The 26972-nt window shown below is 38.5% G+C and overlaps 3 protein-coding genes and 1 pseudogene across 3 annotated transcripts; 1 reads left to right on the top strand and 3 right to left on the bottom strand.

The window, feature by feature from the left end:
- Positions 1-5499: 5499 nt before the first annotated feature.
- Positions 5500-7118, bottom strand: LOC149116389 (protein carrier GPR45-like). The gene has a single exon (XM_089282308.1). It carries the CDS (start codon positions 6683-6685, stop codon positions 5744-5746), a length of 942 nt encoding a protein of 313 aa, XP_089138434.1. The 5' UTR covers positions 6686-7118; the 3' UTR covers positions 5500-5743.
- A 5429-nt stretch (positions 7119-12547) lies between these two features.
- LOC149116388 (protein carrier GPR45-like) lies at positions 12548-13467 on the top strand (annotated as a pseudogene).
- Positions 13468-21205: 7738 nt separating this feature from the next.
- LOC149116387 (high-affinity lysophosphatidic acid receptor-like) lies at positions 21206-22232 on the bottom strand. The gene has a single exon (XM_089279707.1). The coding sequence runs from the start codon at positions 22175-22177 to the stop codon at positions 21206-21208; it is 972 nt and encodes a 323-aa protein (XP_089135833.1). The 5' UTR covers positions 22178-22232.
- Positions 22233-25547: 3315 nt separating this feature from the next.
- LOC149116386 (protein carrier GPR45-like) lies at positions 25548-26733 on the bottom strand. Its single transcript, XM_089282306.1, has one exon. It carries the CDS (start codon positions 26684-26686, stop codon positions 25745-25747), a length of 942 nt encoding a protein of 313 aa, XP_089138432.1. The 5' UTR covers positions 26687-26733; the 3' UTR covers positions 25548-25744.
- Between the last annotated feature and the right edge of the window lie 239 nt (positions 26734-26972).

The following is a 26972-nucleotide window of genomic DNA, read 5'->3' as shown; positions in this document are numbered from 1 at the left end:
GCCTCAGACTGCTCGAGTATTTTTCTGAGTTATTTTCTGAAAAAAAAGGCTTTTACTTTCTTTTTCCTGCTTCTCGTACCTGTTCAATGCCTCGACAAGACTTTTTTGTACCTTATCTTTCGTCCAGTCACAAAATATTACCTTAATTTTCAAAACCTTCCGCCATTTTAAAATACAGAGGTAGAAACTTTGAAACGATGACGTCAATCGTGCGTCTGTCCACTAATAGATCATAGGCGAGAAGCAATCAAAATGCGAGAATAACTTGGGTTATTATATCACAACATCTACTTCTGCTTCTGAAAACGGAAAAGGTCATCTACACACCTTCAATGACAGAAACAACATATGTAAACTGCACATTCGGGCGAACTTAACAATCAAAATACATACAGTCCCAGAGTTTGGGAGAATGTTAGGGTAGAGTATTGTATTGCTGATGCAACTCTGCCCGTCCATTCGTGTTGGTCATTTCAAGGGAGTTTTCACATAGTGCTAACCTCTTAACTTTCTTTCTCGGTCCTTATTTATTTTATTTATGTTGTCGCCGATGTATTCATCGTTGCATTTTTTTTACTCTTTTATCAATTGTCGCGTCTATTCATTTGTATTCTGAATAAGCCCTTATTGTATTGCATTCACGGCATTGTATTATATTTTATACAGGGCATAGGAAATACAGTCAATATTTTCGACGGTAATATATAGATTTAGCCAAGCTTACAAGCGGAGCTCCTGATTACAATAATTAATCATAAATGAAAAGAGAGTTTTTTCCCCTGGATCAGAAACTCAACAAGAAGCTATTTCTCAGAAAGAAATGGTGTTTCGTTTCCGGAAAGGTATTGAAAGTCTGAGAAAGGCCGGGGTTTTGATATCTTGTGCATGAGAAGTCCTGGGGTGAGGGGGGTATGTGCTAATGCGCCGTTTTGCACCGCACTGATCTGCTCAGTTGTCAGAGCCTGGGGTTTTTACCGGCCAGGTGAGGTTTAGTACTGAGCCTATTGTAAAAGAATTAATTTAAGTTGTCTACACATGTATCAATTATTGCAGTCAACACGCTTCGAAATGTACTTACTTGTGATACTTCACTTTGACTCTGCTCTAGGGGAGGCGGGGGGGGGGGGGGGGGCTCCCTTATATCGGCTATATAGGTATGTCCAGCGTCAGAGAGACATGTTTCTTTTTAAAGACATTTTAGTTAGAAGCAGAGTATCGATTTTGGTCGTGTTGGTCTCAAACTGGGTATGGTTTGTGCACTGTAGTCTTGAATTAGGTATGTTTTTTCAGAAGCTACTTTTTTCATCATTATCGATAAGACCAGCAACTAAAGCCATTCACAATACCTTTAACATCATTCTGGACTAGAGAACTACGGCAGGTCTGAAACAGGGCATTAATTTAAGGGTCAGGCCATAAATAGGTTAGAAAAATCGCAGACTTTGGTCTTAAATAGGGTAAGTGCTTTGGGAAGCGCGCCGCACAACCCCGCCAAATTTTTCGGAAATTCAAAGTATTGTGTGTGAGGCTAAATAAAGCTAAAAGGCAAAAGCATTTGACGCATAATTTTTCCATTTCTGTGCCGGGCAGTCCTTCATTGGAATGGGTGCGGCACTCTACGTTTCGTTGTCAGTGACGCAGTATATTTTTCTTTCCAAAAACGACGCCTCATGTGTGACGACAGTTGCACAATTATTCCTCCACTTTCGCTTGAATATTATGGAGCTAAAACACAAATGTTATCGGTGTTTTCATGGAAACCAGCTCGTGAAATGCCGCGGGATGTCGAAATACAAATTTTCTTATGTTTAAAAGCGCGCTCTAAAAAGTAAAGCTACTGAAATTGTGGCGGAAAATTCGAGAAATTCAACCAAATCTGGAAAATGTCGACACCTACGATAGGAAGAAAACCTTATAAAAAAGCCATATTGTGCCTATTTTGCAATATACCAACGTTAATTAAATTACAATGTGATGAATTAGTTACCTTCCACAATATATCGTATCTGTTGTATCGCCCAAACGCACCAAGTGTGTGTTCTTTTCCCGTAAACAGCCACAGAAAAGGGGCGGGATTGTTCAGTTCCTGAAAAGTGTTCTGATTGACCAAAATTATGTCGCCGTAGTTGTGATCTTAATCACATTTAAATCAAGCACGGAAACAGGTATCTTCGTTTCTCTAGAATACATCGTTTCAGTAAGACTTAGGAACATTTAAGTCGCCAATTATTTCTACTGGCATGACATTTTAATTTCCTTTCTATCCGTGTCACGAAATAACATTTAGTTTCGAGAAGTTATTTTTGCTGAACATGTTTACCTTAATTATACACATGAAAAAATTACTCGATTCTGATAGGCTAAGAGCAGTGCAGTTCAAGTGTAACACCAGTGCAAAAAGTGTAACATCACTGCAAAAAGTGTAACACCAGTGCAAATTACACATCGAAATTCTGGATTATGATTGGCTGAAAGACAATAGGGACATTTCTAAGAAAACGACAACACGTAAAATGATGACGAAAATTTTGTGCTGAAACTTTGAAAAAACTTTTCTCAAATGAGAAAAATGGCTTCAAGAAAGATCTTCCGGCACTTCCTCCGCGCGAATTTTTTCATGTTCATATTATTAATAAGTAATCATACGGTTTTTCTCGATCAATTTGGAGTTAATTTGCACTTGTGAGTTTTTCAAAAAGCTGAACTTACACTCGCCGAAGCGGCTCGTGCAACTTCAGGTTTTTGAAAAACTCACTCGTGCAAATTAATTCCAAATTGAACTCGAAACCGTATGATTACCTATACGAATTACACAGCATTTACCCTGATAACATTCATACTCACTAAGTCAATAAATCACTCTGAAAAGGAAAAAGTACCATTTCTTTGCTGAACTAAACAAAACTAACTGCTTTCATCGGCTCAAAATATCGCATTGGTGGACAAATCGCGTGGTGTGGCGGTGTCTCTACTCCGAAAATATATTTCTTTTTCACCAACACTATCAAGTCCAGGTCGCAGTTTTCTTGTATAAGATAACACCGAGAAACGAGAGTTTCACTGAAATGTTGCAAATGACACATTTTGTTGCGATGCACCGAGTTTTAGCTGAAATTTTGCCGCCGTATTTACATTAACAATTACGAACTTTACTCTGATTGGATATTACAAATCACTATGTAAATAGTTCACCCCTGAAGTGAAAACAATACCGTTTCGTTTCTGACGAAACGAAACAAAAATGATCAATTGTGAGCATGTGATTGTTAAGCGTGTGGCTTCACTATTTTTTTCTAGTTACTTTTTAACAAACCATACTTAATGAGTGTAACCAAGATTGTAGAAACTACGTACACAATATATCGGGGACTTTGCAAGAGACGATTGCGAAAGGAATATGTCGGAAGAAAAGTCGACAACACGTCCGAGTTTAATTTGCTCCAAAATTTGGCCTTTGCATGTACGCTCTCAGTCTCCCCCAGAGTAATAACCTGGCTTGAGCCCTCGATCCAACCGAAATCCCGGTAGCTGGTCAGCGGTCACCTTTGAAAAAACGCAACCTCGATAAACTCTTGACCTGAGCCCGTGACATGGTCACGTGATACTGATCAGGGGATAACTTGTTTTGACAGCTGTCAATTAATCATAACATGGATGTCCAATATCAATGATGTACCTATGGAAATGGTGCTACATGTACTCTCTTAGTTTTCAAGGTATGGGACTTGGCGTACGAACGTACGTACCTAAGTAGGGACAGTCACGTGACAACCAAAATTTTTCAGACCGATGGGTTACCAATTTTTCTAAGGTATGGGTCACCGCTCGCGCGCCTTCGGCGAGCAGGAGCTCCGCTATTACATACAACTTTCCCATCGTGCGCCACACATAAAAAGCAATGATTGTGTGTTGACCAATAGTCATGCACCGCTCTCACGTGGTATCCCATGGAAGTAAACAAATGAAATATCTAAAATAAAACACCATATCTTTATACACCAGATACAACTATACTTTTCTAGCACTGATAAATAAGCGCGCGACCCAAAACAGGCAGCCAAATTTATACAGGAGGTCCTAGCAGGCAGCCTTGATGAACAAAGAATGTGTCCATATCCTGTTATTAAACAAGCGTATGCTAAATCTGGTTCTTATATTCTAATTAACAACTGCATTTCCCTCTTCGAAACACTTTGCAGTTAATTTTGAATATCAGTTGGATCGATTCGACCCGGACGAGGGTGGCTCACCTCGATCTTTCGATCAACCAGCATCCCTAATTTAATCATTTTAAGATTCACAGCATCAAACGTTTATACCAATGGCACGGATGATATAACTATTCTGTCTAGTGTAACTTAGGGTGGACAGCTTTCAGAAAATGGTTTTGAAAAAAAAAAGCTTATCTCAATTCATCGCTGGTACATTTTTTTTTTCTAATTTAACAACTTCAGTTTTCTCGATAAAAATAACTAATTAAAAGTCAATTTTTCCTCCCTCTATTTCGAATAACTTTCCACGCCTAATAAACATTTATGCCAAGAAATATGAGCCTTGCTAACAAGGAAGTCTTAAGCTTTGCCTGAAAATGATCAAATTTGTTACAAAAAATACTTTCCGTTTACCATTTCAATAACCTTATCGCCATATTTCTTCAACACATTTATCTCACCCTTGGTTTAATACGCACCAGACGTAAATTAAGTATATATTTACCTAAGAGCAGAGTTTTGTTCAATAAATAGACGCTTCAATTTGCATTTAAGACAGAGAAACTGTCTCGAAAGAAAGATAATTGCATCGGAAACCGTTTTTAATGGAACGGTTTGAGAAGTTCAACATGAATGCTCATCACGCTTACCTGAATTCAATTCTCGAATTCTCAACTGACCAAGTTCAAAGATTCAGTAGAGCGTAGCTTCGAAATTAAATGTTCATTATAAAATACTGCTTCACATAACAGCACAACCCACCCTCGATTTTAATTTTAGTATGCTATTAGTTAACTCATTTTCCCCTTGCAGCTGCAGAAATATGTGCCATCTGTAAAACAAAATTGCAAAAATTTGCATATTCCAAGAAAATAAAATTCAGCTTAAGCCTCAATGAAGACTTGATCCATAATTTTCGAATAATTTCCGCTTGAGTGTTAGCTACGTATCCCACAGTATCCTTGTTGTATTCTATAAATGCATAACAAATCATTTTGTGAATATTCGTTGGGCTTCTAAACTAAGGACGAATCATGAAAACACAAACTCTAAACTCAAGGCGGTTGTTAAATTTAGTGCACAATTTCTGTGTTATTTCCTAAACGACTTTTCGTGTCATAATAACACACCCATCTCATACCGCATAAAAACTCAGCGCTTTCCGCCTGTGTTATGAGCGCAAAAAACATCAAAGCCTTCTTACTGTTTAACTTCATAACTGTATTTTGTCAAGAGTCTAATCTCTTTTTATTATGCGTGATGTAGTCCACACGAAGAAAGATGGCAATTTATTGTTTTCCATCTTTATTCACAGGTGCATGGTCAACTTACATTTTAGAACAGTTTTTATATTTCTTTACAACAATGATAAAAACTTTCTCAATGGCTATATTATTGCTGGGAAAGTATTTCACACTGATATAATAAAATGAGTAAGCACCACTTTTAATGTTAGGCAACGGTTACGAGGACTTCTAAAATCTAAGTCGTAATACATCATTAGCCCTGTTCATCGTATTGGTCTTCAAGAACTAACTTGTAAAACAATGGCAAAGCACTGGTCCTATTGTGTCCTTCACTGCTTGTCTAACTTCACCTAGCTTCCAACAGTAAAGAATTGGGTTCAAAGACGAGTTTAAGAAAATTAAAGTGACTGTATAAATGCTACCGTGATAGACAGATACAGATAGTCCACTTTTAGCCCTCAAAGCAGTCTTTGCACCATGAGGTAGATAACAAGCGACCAGCGTCAGTTGCAACCATATTGCAGTGGAAACTACCTTTTTGTATCGTGCTATGTTCAGTTGATTTGTTTGGTGTGGTTGTGGAACATTGTGGCTGTGAATCTGAGTGTTGTGATGACGGAGGGTGAGGAAAATCTTTGTGTAAGAGAAGATCGAGATTATAAGACACAGAGGTATACCTATGGTGACATACCATGTGGTTATCAGGGGATTCCAAAACCGCATTGCTGAAAAGACAGCGGCAATAAACCAAGAGGTAATAACGATCAGGTACATTCGCTTTAAAGTCACAACTTGTCTGTATCTCAGTCCCAACAACAGGGCGAGAAGTCTGTCCACGCTTATTGCAGTCAGAGTTGCGACCGACACTCCACACAAAATATAACTTGTTACCAATCTTGCCGCCGATAGGTGAGGACAAATATTCCAATGTTCATTCACCACAGACATCCAAAAGGCAACAGAGAGAGGCTCTGCAATTAGGCCAACACAGAGATCTGTTGTTGCAAGACTGCGAAGCAATAGTTTGGACGGCGGATAAAGTGAAGACTCCTTGTGAAGAGCAATTAGGATCAGAGCATTCCCAAGAAATGCGGTAACGGACAGAAAAGTGTTTAAAACTGAAATAAATATCAACTGGCCGTTTAGTCCAGCAGTTAATCCTGCGGAACACACGAGTTGTTCAATTGTCTTCTGCTGTCCAGCTCCAGTAAAGTTTGCTGCTGCCATTTAGCTGGGATGATATGGCTGTTTGTAGGAGGTGGTATCGATTAGCTATCACTGCTGAAAATTTTCAGTGTAGAAAGTTACAAAAAGACTTCACAACTGACGAATAATCTAAACTATTTTTAGAATGCCTTTTTCAAGTTTGCTTGACATGTTGAATTTGGAAAGGCAAACAAATCTAGCGGGTGGCCAATTAGCTGATTAAATAAATAAAGATAAAGTAAAAATTATAAAGAGAACATCGTTTAACTATGTCTTAAACTTCGGGAAATATTTCGCAAATTCTGAAAAATTCTTCCCGTTATTCTAAATTATAATTTTTCCCTCCATCACGCATCAAACTAATTGTTAGTCATGTTAGTCATATTGTTTACAAAAATAGTGTCTGAAACAGTGCGGGTGGCAATGTATCACACATTTTAAAACGGGAATAGTGTGAATTTTAATTTTTTTTCTTCAGATCGGGCATTATTTGAATGTAGCAAGAGTGATTTATCTCAGTTTTCGAGTTGTTTTCCTAGAGACTAATTTTCGATGTATTTCAGTCCTAGATGGGAACTAATGTTACCTGCTCATTCATGGATTGCTCGAAATCCGTGACGTTTCAAGCTTTTGCGATACATGGGACTGTAAAATCTACATCTACTCGTGCTTTTGAAAATGAAAAGGTCATCTACACACCGTCAGCGAGAGAAACAACATATGTAAACTGAACATTCTGGAGAAAATAACAATCAAAATTCATGCTGTTCCAGCGTTTAAGAGATGTTTAGGGTAGATTATTATATTGCTCCCGCTACACTCTGCCCATCCATTAGTGTTTGTCATTTCAAGGGAGTGTTCACATGGTGCTAACCTCTTAACTTTCTTTGAGGGTTATTATTTATTTTATTTATGTTGTCGCCGATGTATTCATCGTTGCACTTTTTCACTCTATTTTCAGTTGTCATGTCTATTCATTTGTATTCTGAATAAACCCTTATTGTATTGCATTGCATTGTATTATATTTTATACCATGCCATAGGAAATACAGCCAATCAGAACACAGGAATGGCGTTGTATTTTCCACAGTAATACATAGATTTAGCCAAGCCTACAAGCGGAGCTCCTGATTAGAAAAATTAACCATAAATGAAAAGAGGATTTTTCCCCTGGATCAGAAACTCAAAAAATAATGAATTGTCAGCATGTGGTTTCACTATTTTTTTCTAGTTACATTTTAACAAACCATACCTAATGAGTGTAACCAAGATTGTAGAAATTACGTACACAATATATAAGGGACTTTGCAAGAGACGATTGCGCAAGGAATATGTCGGAAAAAAAGTCGACAACGCGTCAGGGTTTAATTTGCTCCGAAATTTTGCCTTTGCATGTACGCCCTCACTCTCCTTCAGAGTAATAACCTGGCTTGAGCCCTCGATCCAATCGAAAAGACAGTACCTGGTTGGCGGTCACCTTAAAAAAAAAAGCCCGACCTCTTGACCTGAGCACGCAACATGGTCACGTGATACTGGTCTGTGAATACCATGTTTTGACAGCTGTCAATTAATCATAACATGGATGTCCAATATCAATGATGTACCTATGGTAACGATGCTACTATCTCATTTTTGGCGTACGGCCGTACGTACGTAGGGACAGTCACGTGACAACCAAAATTTTTCAGATCGATGGGTTACCAAATTTTCGAAGGTGTGGGTCTTCGCTCGCGCGCCTTCAGCGAGCAGGAGCTCCGCTATTACATAAAACTTTCCCATCGTGCGCCGCGCGTATAAAGCAGTGATTGTTTGTTGACCAATAGTTATGCAACGCTGTCACGTGGTATGCCATGGAAGTAAACAAACAAAATATCTACAACACGAAAATAAAACACCATATATTTATACACCAGATAGAACTACGCTTTTTTAGAACTGGTAAATAAGCGCGCGAGCCAAAACAGGCAACCAAATTTATGCACGAAGTCCTAGCAGACAGCCTTGATGAACAAAGAATGTGTGCATATCCTGTTATTGAACAAGCGTTGCTAAATTTGGCTGTCATATTCAAATTAACAACTGCATTTCCCTCTTTGAACACTTTGCAGTTAATTAGGGAAGGTGGGTGGTCAAATGAATATCAATTGGATCGATAGAGCGTTTTCACTCACGTGATGAGATTCGCATCTCGTCATGACAACCGACTTCATCCGCCATATTGGTGTTCGATCGCAAAATGCGTACTACCCATGCTAACCAACGGTGAACACCTGGGACATTCTGTACGACATTCTAGCGTTCTTAGCAAAGAAATTTAATTTTTGTCATCATGGTCCTTTGCCTCATTGTCGGATGTGGCAATAAAACGGGCAAGATACGGCCCACCCCTGAGAAAGTAAGTTTTTTTCGTGTTCCACGTGTTGATGTTAACCAAGGAGAGTACATGGAAGAGTTGACTTTGGAGCGAAGAAGAAGTTGGATTTCTGCGATCAGCAGAGAGGCTTTAACCGACTCTATTTGAGAAAATGACCGGGTTTGCAGCAAGCATTTCGTGTCAGGAGAACCTGCTAAAGACTGGGATCGTTTTAATGTAGATTGGTTCCCTACTTTGTGTCTTGGGCATTCTAATAGTGATGTTGCCAAAAGGAATTACATGCTAGTTGTAATAATATTAAGGCCTTCATGTAGGGTATCTACGGGAAGGGACTACAGGTGTATCCAAGTGCTCAATGGAACTCAATTGTCCCTACAAAGATAAAAGTATAAATTTCGGTTTCAAGTCAACAACTAATTCTTAGCATAGTATAATCCTGGTAGTTCATCAGCAGAGCCATTATCAGCAGTATGTTTTTGTAATTGAAACAACTTGGGAAGATCCACAGTTGATTACATCTTTCTGTTTATTCCAAGATCAATACATGTAAGCAGAAGTGTTTGAGACAAACTAGACAAAGTGTTTGACTTTGTTTCTAAAAGAAGTTTCACATATTAAGTCATTCAAATGTAGGAAACATTTGCAATAGACCATTCTTTAGGGAGCGATAAAGATGTACTCTCATTTTGCAGATATCAAATTGCACAGTTTGGGGAGGTATGCCATAGGCTAGGCAGGTTGCAAAGGCAGCAGCAAATACCCCACGGTCACTGCCATTTTGATGTTGCTGAACACGAGCAACTTGAATGCCAGTAAAATTTGCCTGTCCAACAAGATTAATTACCTGATCTTCTACTTCACTGTAAATGATGTTACGGTAAAGACTGTCATATAAATTCACTGTGCCATCTCCACACCCCACCGATGCTATACACACCCAGTGTTGTTCCCCAGTGTGTAAAATCTGAATAAATTCACCATTGACCTGATTAAAGTTTCTGCAGGGACCCAAAGTTGGTCTCTGCAGACCCTCAACTCCAGGGTTAATTTTTCTAAGACATACATGCACTGCATGAATGATATCACAATCAAGCCAGCCGTGGGGGGACAAAATCAGTTTGTTATGTTGTTCATTGAGCTTTGCTAGGGATGCTGACTTTTCAGTAAGGCCTGTTGAAATGCCAGTTATAATGACATCATCATCTGACTTGCATGCATGTAATTCACAGGGTTCGTACGGGTCCTGGAAAACCTGGAAAGTCCTGGAATTTTATTGTGGCATTTTCCAGGACTGGAAAGTCCTGGAAAAGGGCTACTGGTCCTGGAAAGTTGTGGAAATCTGTTAAACTCAAGTAAAAAAAAAAACATGAAATGTATGGCAGACAGTAAGGAGAATTAACATTGAGATAATGGGAGTGAAAGGGTTAACGTGACTTTTAGAGTCCTGGAAAAATCAATCTGAGTCCTGGAAAAGTCCTGGAAAAGTCCTGGAAATTTGTTTCTGAAAAAGAGTACGAACCCTGTGTAAAGAGTCCTTTGCTTCTTTAGCTTCCTTGGTATTTAGCTTGACTTTGCCCTCTGACTTACAACCCATACATTCCCATGTTGTAAGGGCATTGTTTTGCATCCTTTTAAAGTTTAAGCAAGCCAAATGAAAAAACTGTCCGTTTTCACACAATGGGTTATGACATTTAAGGACTTTATCGGAAGGCAATGGCTACTTTTTGCACAAACATATGCAGTCCAGTTCAAGAGCTTCATCCAAATTTTCTTTTGTTTGTTTGCCTTTTGATTTCTTACTTCTGGCTCCAGCAGTTTTTTGGCACAGAGGACAAAACCACTTGTTGGGTACTTTTTGGACTTTCAAGCAGGTTAAGTGAAAAGAAGAAATGGGACATGCTTGGTTGCTGCATGTTACAATAGTATCAGTAGTATTCATCCTGGAAAAGCAGACAGGACTGAGACCAGATGATGGCTGAGATACATTTCTTTTCTTGGCATACCACCTTCCAAGGATTTCTGGTAGAACACAATATCTTCAAAAGTGATTTAGTTTGGGAACAACAGAATTCCAGTGACAGATATCTGGGAGAATTCTTTCACAGAAAAAAGCAATTTGTTCATTGAAACCACAAAGAACAAAGTCACGGTAATTGTATCCAGTAGTGAATATTTGCTGTTGTGATTGGTAATAGTATGCATGCTCTCTTTTAAGACTTGTAGCTCCATTTTCTGACTTTAAACATGAGTTGGACTTCCCAGGGTAATCTTTGAGGTCTGTATCCTTCAAACAATAGGGGTACTTTACGGCACTGAAACGGGTGCGTAGGGAACTTCTTTGACGGCTGCTGGCATCAAACAGCTACATTTCACCTGTGTACATGACAGCTTTTCGTTCACACGATTCCATGCTTCAATGCAGAAGAGGACGCTCGCAATATGCGAGCAGCACTCTCCTTGTCCTGCCATACATCCAACGCAGTGTGCGAAAAGAACAGTACCATTTTCCTCGGTTATAATCCACAATATTAATGTATCACACGGATCGTTCGTTCTCTGCGAATGCCTGACTTTTCTGAGAACAATGTATTTGTTTCCTATTTTGTGCCCTTTTAAACAGCTCACAAACCCTGAAACGATCTGATTAAATGCTCGCAAACTCCGAAAAGCTTGAAATTGATCCTTGCTGTAGTAGCTTGTCCCAAGCACTAAAAATGATAGCAAATCCATGGATTTGACCCGTGGCAAATAGTCTGGATCATACGTTTTGTCTGGAATTAAAATGGGATCGATACCAACGCAAGAAATCTTTTCATAGTAATGTTTCTTCACGTGGGGATCGAGGTTGTTCGCATAATCGGTAAGGGGATTTGCCGCCATCTTGAAAAATATGGAACACCAACATGGCGACTCAAATTTCCCGCGAAATTTGTGACGTAATGTGAAAACGCTCTATTTGAGTCGGACGAAGGTGGCTCACCTCGATCTTTCGACCACCCACCTTCCTTAATTTAACCATTTTAAGCTTCACTGCGTCAACCGTTTATACAAATGGCTCGGGTGATATAACTATTCCCGTTTTAAAATGTGTGATACATCGCCACCCGCACTGTTTCAGACACTATTCTTGTAAACAATATGACTAACAATTACTTCGATACGTGATCCAGGGAGAAATTATAAATAAGAATGACTGGAAGAATTTTCAGAATTTGGGAAATATTTCCTGAAGTAAGACATAACCTTTAAAACCAATAGTTAAACAATGTTGTCTTTATAATATTTATTTTATCTTTATTAATTATTTACTCAGTTAATTGACTACCCGCTAGATTTATTTGTCTTTCCAAATTCAGGTTTAAGCAAACTTGAAAAAGGCGTTATAAAAAGAGTTTAGATTATTCATCAGATGAGAAGCCCTTTTGTAACTTTTCTACACTGAAACGTTTTCACAGTGATAGCTAATCGATTCCAGCTGCTACAAATAGCCATATCATCTTACAAACTAAATGGCAGCAGCAAACTTTACTGGAGCTGGACAGCAAAAGACAATTGAACAACTCACGTGTTCCGCAGGACTAACTGCTTGACTACACGGCCAGTTGATACATATTTCAGTTTTAAACACTTTTCTGTCCGTTACCGCATTTCTTGGGAATGCTCTGATCCTAATAGCTCTCCACAAGGAGTCTTCACTTCATCCGGCGTCCAAACTCCTGCTTTGTTGCCTTGCAGCAACTGATCTCTGTGTTGGTCTAATTACAGAACCTATTGGATGTCTGTGGTGAATGAACATTGGAATATTTGTCCTCACCTAATTGTGGCAAGTTTTGTAACAAGTTATATCTTGTGTGGAGTGTCGGTCGCAACTCTGACAGAACTAAGCGTGGACAGCCTTCTTTCTCTGTCGTTGGGACTGAGATACAGACAAGTTGTAACTTTAAAGCGAACCTACCTGATCGTCATTACCTCTTGGGCTACTAGCGCTGTCTTTTCAGCAATGTGGTTTTGGAATCCCCCGATAACCACATGGTATCGGGCACCATAGGTATACCCCTACATCTTATAATGTCCACCTTCTCTTACACAAAGATTTCCTCACCCTCCGTCATCACAACACTCAGATTCACAGCCACAATGTTCCACAACCACACCAAACAAATCAACTGAACATAGCACGATACAAAAAGACAGTTTCCACTGCAATATGGTTGCAACTGACGCTGGTCGCTTGTTATCTACCGCGTGGTGCAATGACTGCTTTGAGGGCTAAAAGTGGACTATCTGTATCTTTTTATCTCGCTAGGATTTATACAACCACTTTAATTTTCTTAAACTCGTCTTTAAACCCAATTCTTTACTGTTGGAAGCTAGGTGAAGTTAGAAGGACACAATAGGACCAGTGCTTTGCCATTGTTTTACAAGTTAGTTCTTGTAGACCAATACAATGAACAGGGCTAGTAATGTAATACGACTTAGATTTTAGAAGTCCTCGTAACCGTTGCCTAACATTAAAAGTGGTGCTTACTCATTTTATTATATCAGTATGAAATACTTTCCCAGCAATAAGATAGCCATTGAGAAAGTTTTCATCATTGTTGTAAAGAAATATAAAAACTGTTCTAAAATGTAAGTTGACCATGCACCTGTGAATAAAGATGGAAAACAATAAATTGCCATCTTTCTTTGTGTGGACTACATCACGCATAATAAAAAGAGATTTGACTCTTGACAAAATACAGTTATGAAGTTAAACAGTAAGAAGGCTTTGATGCAATAAGGTTATTGGAATGGTGAACAGAGAGTATTTTTTGCGACAAATTTGATCATTTTCAGCCAAAGTTTAAGACTTCCTTCTTAGCAAGGCTCATATTTCTTGGCATTAAGGTTTACTTGGCGTGGGAAGTTATTCGAAATAGAGGGAGGGAAAATTGACTTTTAATTAGTTATTTTTATCGAGAAAACTGAAGTTGTTAAATAAGCAAAAAAAAAAAAGATTTACGAGCGATGAATTGAAATACACTTTTGTTGTTTCAAAACATTTTTTTTTAAGGCTGTCCACCCTAAGTTACGCTAGTCAGAATAATATGAATTTTAATTGTTTTTTTCTTCAGATCGGCCATTTTGCGGATGTAGCAAGAATAATTTATCTCAGTTTTCGAGTTATTTACCTCGAGACCAATTTTCGATATATTCTAGTCCTAGATGAGAACTAATGTTACCTGCTCATTCATGGGCTGCTCGAAATCCGTGACGTTACTAGCTTTTCAGATACGTGGGGCCTTAAAAATCGATGAACGTCTACTCGTGCTTGGAAATGGAAAACGTCATCTGCACAATGTAAACGAGAGAAGCAACATATGTAAACTACACATTCTGGCGATAATAACATTCAAAATACATGCAATCCCAGAGTTTGGGAGAATGTTAGGGTGGATGATTATATTGCTGCCGCTATTCTGCCTGTCCATTCATGTTTTTTATTTCAAGCCAGTTTTCACGTAGCGCCAACCTCTTAAAGGCCAAATGAACCATAATTTAGAGCGACGAAATGTTAAAAAATGAGGAAACTTCTGCGGAAATTTTTCTTTCTGAGCCGTGAATTAACTTAAAACTAACTGTGTTTTCAGGAAAAGCTAAGCAGCAGTGTTTGGAAAGATAATTTTTAATTTGTCAGTTTATGATAGCGATGACAACAGCTGGCTCACAGTTTGTTGAACTTAAGGTGGCTGGCAACAGTTTCCAGCATTTCTCAGCACTTCTGTTTCAATGGATGAATACTACCATATAGTTTAGTTTATGATACAACCATGGCCTAAAAGAGGGCTCTTTTTGATGTAGAAGACACAGTAGATTGAGAACAAAAAAAGAAAAAATCAACGAGGAAAACTGTTAAAAAGTAGGTTTGTGGGGCGGTGTTCTACTGTGACGGCAAAAATAATTTTATTTGCGTGTAAAACTAGTGGCAACAGCTTCTTCTCTTGATTTATACAATCCATTAGAAGGAGTAGTTTTTACTTTAGTCGATAATTTCAAGGAAAGGCTCGCTATTTCATCGTTTATCCCCATTCTTATGAATAGTGAATACGTTTATTGGGTCGGTAACCAGGCAACCCAAATAAAAACGAACGAAGAAACATGTGCATGCCTTGTCCTGTAAACCTGAGCCGCGGATCGAAATAACGTGCTAGTACTGATACCAAATCATACAGACCCCTCAAGCTGGTAAGGAAACAACTGAGACAAGGAAGACAACCGAAATATCTACACCATTAAAAATAAAACGCCATAACATCATACACCAGATACAACCTTATTTCTGTAGGGGAAGATCGTCTATTACGTCCCAGGGGACGGGGAAAGAGGGGAGGGGAGAGTGGGGAGGGGGTGAACAGCTCTTGAAAAAATGTTTTTTAAAAATATAGCATTTTTTTATTCATCACTCATGCATGTTTAAACCTAACGAATTCAGTTTTCTCTTTGGAAACGACTAATTATAATAGTAGTTGTTTTTCCTCACGTTCTTTAGAATTAACTTCCATTAACAAATAAATTTCATGTTGCCGTGCGTCTGTTGAGTAATAGATCACAGACGACGTCAAAATGTGGTAAGAACAAAAAAGTTGCACACGAGGCGATAGCCGAGTGTGTCACTGATGTTCTTACCATATTTTGACGTCTTCTGTGATCTATTACTGAACAGACGCACGGCAACATGGAATCTGTTTGTTTTATATAATAACGGAACAAACTACTACGCCTCTTTTTTTTCAAAATCTTTCAACATAACTCGAAAGACGGCCTTTGCCCACTTTGGCGAACACGAAAAAAGTCATTTGACGTAATCTATTTTCTATACAAAATGAGGCAATCTCATTGGTTGCTATGCGTAGCAAAAAAATGTGACTGGTCTAGGAAAATTACGCCACTGTCAAACTTGACTCGAGGGTCGCTTCTCGTGGAATAAAAACTTACGGCGAAAGCACAGTTGAACTGCGAAATCTACAAATCTTATAGAAAATGCTGGAAAATTGAAGTCAGTTTTTGTCATCGAAGCAGCCCTGTGGGCCGACAAGCTTGGATGTTGCCTTGAATACTGCAGTAGTTGATAAAATACGCTGGGAAAACTTCCGGTTGCGGTCAACTGGAGGCCATTCGATTCGAGGTTTGAGTGAAAGGAGCATTAGTGACGGCGGAAATTTGTGTCCTTTGTTGTTGAATCGGTTTGAAATAGTGTCGGAGACACCTTTAAGCTGCGATACAGTTGGCCGTTAGCTGTAGCGAGCTATACTTTTCTCGCTGCTGTGCCCTGAAACGGACTGGGACATTTGTATCGGAAAGCAAGGTTTATGTGCCTATTTTAACTGATTTTAAGAAGTGATGTTTTGATGTTTCATTTCTGGCATCAATCAGTGTGTCAACAATTATTTTGAGACCGAGAAAAGTTGAATTTTTTAAATACATTAATTTCATAAACATTTTGTTTATTGGTTTTGTTAAATTCGAGATAAGGCAATTGTTCTCGGCTTACCAAGGCCAATTTTGAGCTCGGTTTAGTCTCGCTCAACAGCCTGACGACTGAGACTGCTGAAGTAATTTTTCTGAGTCATTTTCTAACAAAGAAACGGCTTTATCTTTCTTGTTCCTCCTTGTTTTACCAGTCCAATTCCTCGGCAAGACTTTTCTGCACCTTATCTTTTGCCAGTCACGTAAAATATTACCTAAATTCTCAAACCTTTCCGCCGTTTTAAAACACAGAGGAAAAAACTTTGTAATTTTTTTCCATAAAAAAGAAGTACTATTGAAATAGTCCTAATTGATTTGTGATTTTCGACTTTCAACCCTCAGGAAATTGTTTTATCTCAAGGTTTTCACAATACGGATATTTGTAGTTTTAGCTGCAGGGTGTGAACAGAGATCAAAAAGTACCACTGAAAGTTTTTTTTTTTTGCAAAAGAATACGTTTGTGGTGGCTCTGAAAAGAGTCGTCTTGAATAGCTCCACAAAGAGCCGTTTTAAACTTTTCTTGAACTTTTCGTACGAGGAAGAATTAACAACCGATTCGGTGTCTAGTCGTTTCGATACAAAGTCGTTTTAAGAGTCCCTGTCCATAAACATGAAAAATAACTCGGCAAGGGTCGAAAATTCGATTTCGCTCATATTTTTACGGTAGATAGGCTAGGGCATGACAAAAACTACTGGATAGTTTTTTTGACAAAATATCCTTTTATTTCAAAGAAATATGCAAATTACCAAATTCTGTTAAAATCGTAATTTGACGCACCATTTTATTAAACAAGTTTGAGAGCCTCGCATGCAAAACCACATCATTCTTCCGTCTTTAAAACACTCAAATATTTTTGTGCAATGTTTAGTTGTGTACTGGGTTGATTTTAGGGAATGTTGCGGTTTTTGTTGGGTGCAAAATAATTAAATTTCAAAGACATGTATTTCGTTCACTTAAAAGTATTTCGTAAAATAATTGATTTTCACCATGTGCGAAACCTTCAAATGGATTAAGCTTCTGGTGGTTGAATCGCAGAAGGATGGTCTACAGATTCCTGTAAAAATTTCTTTGGACAAATGATTGTGAGCGACGCGAGAGCTTTTCAAAGTATGTTAAAAATGCAAATATTTGACCATCCTTGTCAAATTTCAATTTACGGGTTAGACATATATTTTAGCACACGCAACATGTCTTGAACTATATTAAGTTGAAATAGACACAGAGCTGATAATTTCGAAATGTTCTAACCTTATTTGCTGTAAAAGGCAAGTCCAAAAACCGATTTGACGTACGTGTTTCTGTCACCTTTCGTAGCACATAAAGCAGAAGTTTGCTTTTGTTTACACAACGTCCGATGTACATTGCCGACTGTCAACTTATTAACTGCGCGGCCATGGGCCGAGCGCGGTTCATGTTCTACCCGTGGTGTATTATTATTATTTTTGTTGTTGTTGTTGTTGTTTTTGTCGGTGACCAGACGCAAGCTCCCTCTCGGCCAAATTTTGAGTCACGCAACGTGTGATGTTTATTCGCCAAAAGCTGTTAAAACATTAATACACGGACAATTTTACGGATATTATTCTTTACCTCATTGGTAGGGAAATAACCATCGTACAAAAGATAGCCGTGGATAACGCATTTCTTGAATTACGTGACTCGTGTGACTTCTTTGCTAGCCCTTTACTTAAGGGAAAAAACAATTAAATTTAATTGTGACTTTTAAGAAAGAAAGCTGTTGTTAATAGTGTTTGTATCTTCATGCCCATACATATCCCAAAGAAAGTTCCAGATTAAGAATATTACGTCATCGGAGATTTCACAACGGCTACGACTGATTGTGCAATAATACAGTTTGTGTTGATCAAGTGATGTGGTGTCTACAGTAATAAATGAATCATCAAGGATTGCTTTGGAATGTGCAATGCGTTGCGATTGAAGTGCTAAGAAAACAGTTAAATTTTAAAAGCGCGGTTATAAGATCTAACAGATCTTGTTTTATGGTCGAATACCATGAATCTATGACCCTCTTTCGACACATATGATCACATCTGCATCTAAGTCAAAAACGGCTAAGTGATTTGTAGATAGTTGTTTGCTTTGCACTACACCAAAATATTACGTTTGATCATCGTTTGATCTATTGCTGCAGCTTGAATCCTTGCTTGCAGCGGTTCCTTGTTTGTTCGTCACGCAATGTCATCCCATTTTAGGGGGTAGGGGTAGGACAATTTTTATCCTAATATGTAAGGCTCCGTAACGCTTGGAACCACAGGGCGCACACAATCTTGTTGAGTAGGAAGAGATTAAATCAAACAATGAAAAGAATGAATAGTTAACCATTGCCCGTGTTGTCATCTTTTACTAGACAACCGCTACCTACGTGCCCTGCGTAAATACAGTAACGCTTAACTCGTACCTAGGTCTTTTCGCGCTATGCAATTATTTTTGGTTTACATATAATACAGTGGGCTACCCTTGGGGAAATGGGAGGTGGCCGCTTTATAGGGGTTGGCCGCTTAATAGAGGTTGGTGTACCTTGAATATTTGTTCACTATCGGGTTCTAAATTTAGCTAAATTTCTTAGTAAACATGGAGTCAATTCAAGACAATCATGATAGACGTCATTCTCGGAGACTCAGGGGCAGTTAGTGGGGGCAGGGAAAAAGTCTAAATGGGTCTTCGCCCGAACTTTTTTCTCACCCATTTAGACTTTTCCCCCGCTCCCAATAACTGCCCCTGCCCTCCGAGGATGATGAATTGATTCCATGTTTACTAAGAAATTTATAACCTGATGATGAAAAAATATTCAAGGTACACCAACCTCTATTAAGCGGCCAACCCCTATAAAGCGGCCACCTCCCATTTCCCCAAGGGTAGCCCACTGTATTATATGTAAACCAAAAATAATTGCATAGCGCGAAAAGACCTAGGTACGAGTTAAGCGTTACTGTATTTACGCAGGGCACGTAGGTAGCGGTTGTCTAGTAAAAGATGACAACACGGGCAATGGTTAACTGTTCATTCTTTTCATTGCTTAATTTAATCTCTTCCTACTCAACAAGATTGTGTGCGCCCTGTGGTTCCAAGCGTTACGGAGCCTTACATATTAGGATAGAAATTGTCCTACCCCTACCTCCTAAAATGGGATGACAGCATTGCGTGACGAACAAACAAGGAACCGCTGCAAGCAAGGATTCAAGCAGCAGCAATAGATCAAACGATGATCAAACGTAATATTTTGGTGTAGTGCAAAGCAAGCAACTATCTACAAATCACCCAGCCGTTTTTGACTTAGAAGCAGTGGTGATCATATGTGTCGAAAGAGGGTCATAGATTCACGGTATTCGACCATTAAATAAGTTGACAGTTGGCAATGTACATCGGACGTTGTGTAAGCAAAAGCAAACTTCTGCTTTATGTGCGACGAAAGGTGACAGAAACACGTCAAATCGGCTTTTGGACCTACCTTTTACAGTAAATAAGGTCAGAACATTTCGAAATTATCAGCTGTGTGTCTATTTCAACATAATATAGCTCAAGACGTGTGGCGCGTCCTAAAATATATGTCTAACCCGTAAATTGAAATTTGACGACGGATGGTCAAATATCTGCATTTTCAACGTACTTTGAAAAGCTCTCGCGTCGCTCACAATCATTTGTCCAAAGATATTTTTACAGGAATCTGTAGACCATCCTTCTGCGATTCAACCACCAGAGGCTTAATCCATTCGAAGGTTTCGCACATGGTGAAAATCAATTATTGTTACAAAGTACTTTTAAGTGAATGAAATACATGTCTTTGAAATTTAATTATTTTGCACCCAACAAAAAGTGCAACATTCCCTAAAATCAACCCAGTTTACAATTAAACATTGCACAAAAATATTTGAACGTTTTAAAGACGGAAGAGTGATGTGGTTTTGCATGCGAGGCTCTCAAACTTGTTTAATAAAATGGTGCGTCAAATGACGAGTTTAATGGCATTTGGTAATTTGCATATTTCTTTGAAATAAAAGGATATTTTGCGAAAAAAACTATCCAGTAGTTTTTGTCATGCCCTAGCCTATCTACCATAGGAATATGAGCGTCTGATTTTTACAGGCAGGCACTCTTAAGTCAATTCGATACCAAACTTTAAGATACCCTGCAGCCTGAAATTATTGTAGAATTTCCACGTTCAGATTGTCAAACGATACAAAATCGTTTTGTTTTGTAGTGGACGATGGCTCGTCTGACTTCCCTTCAAATCGGGCTTGTTTCAGAGAAGAAGTTCGGCGTATTCAGCTAGCGGAAAAAGTTCCGAGACCTCCAGACGAACATGATTTTTCTCCTTCGGGGATAACATTTTTGCGATCTATCGCTGTCGTATGCGTCTAATCTCTTTTTATTATGCGCGATGCAGTACACACGAAGAAAAATCAGTGGCAATTTATTGTTTTTCATCTTTATTCACAGTTGCATTGGAAAGTTACAGTTTAAAACAATTTTTATATTTCTTTACAACAATGATGAAAAATTTCTCGATGGCTATCTTATTGCTGGGAAAGCATTTCATACTGATATACTAAAATATACTATAATGAGTAAGCGCCACTTTTAATGTAAGGCAATTGTTACGAGAACTTCTAAAACCTTAGTCGTAAAACATCATTTACGCTTTTTATCGTATTGATCTACAAGAGCTAACATAACTTGTAAAACAATGGCAAAGCACTTTTCTGACTGTGTCCTTCACTGCTTGTCTAACTTCATCTAGCTTCCAACAGTAAAGAATTGGATTTAAAGACGAGTTTAAGAAAATTAAAGTGGTTGTATAAATCCTAGCGTGATAAACAGATACAGATAGTCCACTCTTAGCCCAAAAAGCAGTCACTACACCATGAGGTAGATAACAAGCGACCAACGTCAGTTGCAGCCATATTACAGTGGAAACTGCCTTTTTGTATCGCCCTATGTTCAGTTCATTTGTCTGGTTTGGTTGTTGAACATTGTGGCTGTGAATCTGAGTGTTATGATGACGGAGGGTGAGGAAAATTTTTGTGTAAGAGAAGATGGAGATTATAAGATATAGAGGTATACCTATGGTACCATACCATAAGGTTATGAGGGGATTCCAAAATACCATTCCTGAAAAGGCAGCGGCAATAACCCAAGTGGTAATAACGGTCAGGTAAGTTCGCTTTAAAGTTACAACTTGTCTATATCTCAGTCCCAACAACAGGGCAAGAAGTCTATCCACGCTTAGTTCAGTCAGAGTTGCGAACGACACTCCACACAAAGTATAACTTGTTACAAAACTTGCCACCGATAGGTGAGGACAAACATTCCAATGTTCATTCACTTCAGACATCCAATAGCCCACAGAGAGAGGCTCTGCAAATAGACCAACACAGAGATCAGCTGTTGCAAGGCTACGAAGTAAGAGCTTGGATGGGGGATGAAGTGATGAAGACTCCTTGGGAAGAGCAATTAGGATCAGAGAATTTCCAAGAAATGCAGTAACGGACAGAAAAGTGTTTAAAACTGAAATAAAAGTCAACTGGCCGTGTAGTCCAGCAGTTAATCCTGCGGAACACATGAGTTGTTGATCTGTTTTCTGCTGTCCAGCTCCAGTAAAGTTTGCTGCTGTCATTTAGTTAGTAAGATGATATGGCTGTTTTCAACAGCTGGAATCGATTAGCTTTTTCTGTGAAAACGTTTCAGTGTAGAAAAGTTACAAAAGGGCTTCTCATCTGACGAATAAGCTAAACTATTTTTATAATGCCTTTCTCAAGTTTGCTTAGACCTATATTTGGAAAGACAAATGAATCTAGCGGTAGTCAATTAGCTGAGTAAATAATTAATAAAGATAAGATAAAAATTATAAAGAGAACATTGTTTAACTATTGGTTTTGAAGGTTATGTCTTAAACTTCAGGAAATATTTCGTAGATTCTGAAAATTCTTCGAGTTATTCTAATTTATAATTTCTCCTTCGATCACACATCGTAGTAATTGTTAGTCATTGTTTACAAGAATAGTGTCTGAGACAGTGCGGGTGGCAATGTACCACACATTTTAAAACGGGAATAGTGTGAATGTTAATTGTTTTTTTCTTCAGATCGGCCATTTTGTGGATGTAGCAAAAATAATTTATCTCAGTTTTCGAGTTTTTTTACCTCGAGACCAATTTTCGATATATTTCAGTCCTAGATGAGAACTAATGTTACCTGCTCATTCATGGCCTGCTCGAAATCCGTGACTTTACTAGCTTTTCAGATACATGGGGCCTTAAAAATCGATGAACGTCTACTCGTGCTTTTGGAAATGGAAAAGGTCATCCGCACAATGTAAACGAGAGAAACAACATATGTAAACTGCACAAGCGAAAATAACAATCAAAATTCATGCAGTTCCAGAGTTTGGGAGAATTTGGGGGTGGATTATTACATTGCTGCCGCTACACTCCGCCCGTCCATTCGTGTTTTTCATTTCAAGGGAGTGTTCACATAGTGGTAACCTCTTAACTTTCTTTCAGGTGCTTTTTTTATTTTAATTATGTTATCGCCGATGTATTCATCGATGCATTTGTTTTACTCTATTATCCATTGTCACGTCAGAAGACAGGAAAGCCGTTGTATTTCCGACGGTAATATATAAATTTAGCCAAGTTACAAGCGAAGCTCCTGATTACAATAATTAACCATAAATGAAAGGAGAATGTTTTCCCCGTGGGTCAGAAACTCAAAAAATGATGAATTTTGAGCATGTGATTGTTAAGCGTGTGGCTTCACTATTTTTTTTCCAGTTACATTTTAACAAACCATACCTAGTGGGCGTAACCAAGATCGTAGAAATTACGTACGCAATATATCAGGGACTTTGCAGGGATTTCGGAGACGATTGTGCAAGGAATATGTCGGAAGAAAAGTCGACAACGCGTCAGAGTTTAATTTGCTCCGAAATTTTGCCTTTGCATGTACGCCCTCACTCTCCCCCAGAGTAATAACCTGGCTTGAGCCCTCGATCCAATCGAAAAGGCAGTACCTGGTTGGCGGTCACCTTAAAAAAAACCTGCGACCTCTTGACCTGAGCCCGCGACATGGTCACGTGATACTGGTCAGTGGATACCTTGTTTTGACAGCTGTCAATTAATTTCAACATGGATATCCAATATCAATGATGTACCTATGGTAACGGTGCTACTCTCATTTTTGGCGTAGGGACAGTCACGTGGCAACCAAGATTTTTCATATCGATGGTTACCAAACTTTCTAAGGTATGGGACTCCACTCGCACGCGTTCGGCGAGCAGGAGCTCCACTATTACATACAACTTTCCCATCTTGCGCCACGCGCAAAAAGCAGTGATTGTGTGTTGACCAATAGTTACGGAACGCGCTCACATGGTATGCCATGGAAATAGACAAACAAAATATCTACAATACGAAAATAAAACACTATATATTTATACACCAGATACAACTATGCTTTTCCAGAACTGGTAAATAAGCGCGCGAGCCAAAACAGGCAACCAAATTTATACACGAAGTCCTAGCAGGCAGCCTTGATGAACAAAGAATGTGTGCATATCCTATTATTGAACAAGCGTTGCTAAATTTGACTATTATATTCAAATTAACAACTGCATTTCCCTCTTCGAAGACTTTGCAGTTAATTTTGAATATCAATTGGATCGATTCGACTCGGACGAAGGTGGCTCACCTCGATCTTTCGACCACCCACCTTCCCTAATTTAACCATTTTAAGATTCACACCGTCAACCGTTTATACGAATGGCACAGCTGATATAACTATTCTGACTAGTGTAACTCAGGGTGAACAGCTCTCAAAAAAATGTTTTTGAAACAAAAAAGTGTATTTCAATACATCGCTCGTCCATTTTTTTTTACTAGTTTAACAACTTCAGTTTTCTCGGTAAAATTAACTAATTAAAGATCAATTTTTCCTCCCTCTATCTCGAATAACTTCCCACGCCAAGTAAACATTTATGCCAAGAAATATGAGCCTTGCTAACAAGGAATTCTTAAACTTTGCCTGAAAATGATCAAATTTGTCGCAAAAACTACTTTCTGTTCACCAATCCAATAACCTTATCGCAATTTTTCTCTCTAACGCATTTATCTCATCCTTGGTTTAATACGCCCCAGAAGTAAAATAAGTCTATATTTACCTGACAGAATTTTGTTTTTTTAATAACTAGACGCTTCAATTTACATTTAAGACAGACAAGCTGTCTCGAAAGAAAGATAATTGCATCGGAAACCGTTTTTTTATGGAACGGTTTGAGAAGTTCGACGTGAATGCTCGTCACGCTTACCTGAATTCAATTCCGAATTCTCAACTGACCAAGTTCAAAGACTCAGTATAGCGTAGCTTCGAAATTTAATGTTCATTATAAAATACTGCTTCACATAAAAGCACATTGCATCTGTCGATTTTAATTTTAGTATGCTATATTAGTTAACTCATTTGCCCTCGCAGCTGCAGAAATATGCGCCATCTATAAAACAAAATTGCAAAAATTTGCATGCTCCAAGAAAATAAAATTCAGCTTCAATGAAGACTTGGGTCATAACAATCGAATAATTCCCGCTTGAGTGTTAACTACATATCCCAGAGTTTCCTTGTTTCATTCTACAAATGCACAAGAAATCATTTTGCGAATATTCGTTGGGTTTCTGAACTAAAGACGAATCATGAAAACACAACCTCTGAACTCAAGGCGGTTATTATAAAATTTTAGTGCACAATTTCTCTCTGTTTTCGTAAACGACTTTTCGTGTCATAATAACTCACCCATGTCATAAAAACTTTGTGCTTTCTGCCTGTGTTATAGGCAAAAAAACATCAAAACGTTCCTAATGTTTAACTTAATGACAGTATTTTGTCAAGAGTCTAATCTCTTTTTATTATGCGTGATGTAATCCAAACGAAGAAAAATGCAATTTATTGTTTTTCATGTCTATTCAGAGTTGCATTGTAAACTTACAATTTAGAGCAATTTTTAATTTTTTTTTTTTTACAACCACGATGAAACATTTGTCGACGGCTATCTTATTGCTGGAAAAACATTTCATACTGATATATTAAAATGAGTAAGCACCACTTTTAATGTTAGGCAATGGTTACGAGAACTTTTAAAAATGATCTTGGTCGTAAAACATCATTTACGCTCTTTATCGTATTGGTATACCTGAACTAACTTGTAAAACAATGGCAAAGCGCCTGTCTGATTGTGTCCTTCACTGCTTGTCTAACTTCATCTAGCTTCCAACAGTAAAGAATTGGATTTAAAGACGAGTTTAAGAAAATTAAAGTGGTTGTATAAATCCTGGCATGATAAACAGATACAGATAGTCCACTCTTAGCCCTCAAAGCAGTCACTACACCATGAGGTAGATAACAAGCGACCAGCGTCAGTTGCAACCATATTGCAGTAGAAAATGTCTGTTTGTATCGCGCTATGTTCAGTTGATTTGCTTGGTTTGGTTGTTGAACATTGTGGCTGTGAATCTGAGTGTTATGTTGACGGAGGGTGAGGAAAATCTTTGTGTAAGAGAAGGTGGAGATTATAAGATATAGAGGTATAGCTATGGTTCCATACCATAAGGTTATCCGGGCATTCCAAAACCACATTGCTGAAAAGACAGCGGTAATAACCCAAGTAATGATAACGATCAGGTAGGTTCGCTTTAAAGTTACAACTTGTCTGTATCTCAGTCCCAACAACAGGGCGAGAAGTCTGTCTACGCTTAGTTCAGCCAGAGTTGCGACCGACACTCCACACAAGATATAACCTGTTACAAAACCTGCCACCGATAGGTGAGGACAAATATTCCAATTTTCATTCACCACAGACATCCTATAGGCAACAGAGAGAGGCTGTACAATTAGATTAACACAGAGATCAGTTGTTGCAAGGGAACGAAGCAAGAGTTTGGACGGCGGATGAAGTGAAGACTCCTTGTGAAGAGCAATTAGGCTCAGAGCATTTCCTAGAAATCCGGTAACGGACAGAAAAAAGTTAAAAACTGAAACAAATTTCAACTGGCCGTGTAGTCCAGCAGTTAAATTTGGCGAACAAGTTAAGTCTTCGACTGTTTTCTGCTGTCCATCTCCAGTAAAGTTAGGTGTTGCCATACCGATCTGCAATATAGCTATTTGTAGTTTATCCGCAAACTGGAATCACTAGCGAAACTTCTCAGTGTAGTAAATTACGAAGCTGCTTGTTACCTCAGCAACTGACAAACAATCGAAACACCTTTTATAGCGCTTGTTATCTCCTAAAACATGTCAGTACGTGGATGATAATTGACAGTTTGGAAATAAAACTTAACTTGCCAAGCAGCTGGTTTACTGTCAGACTCTGAAGACTGACTGACGAGAGAAGCGACATGCTTCAGTTACACAGTAGTAAGAGGATAAA

Source organism: Orbicella faveolata, unplaced genomic scaffold (assembly GCF_042242905.1).
Source record: "Orbicella faveolata isolate gen_17 unplaced genomic scaffold, um_ofav_v1 contig_12, whole genome shotgun sequence".
Lineage (NCBI taxonomy): Eukaryota > Metazoa > Cnidaria > Anthozoa > Scleractinia > Merulinidae > Orbicella > Orbicella faveolata.
The sequence above is the reverse complement of the archived record's forward strand: the minus strand, read 5'-3'. Positions and strand labels throughout refer to the sequence as shown.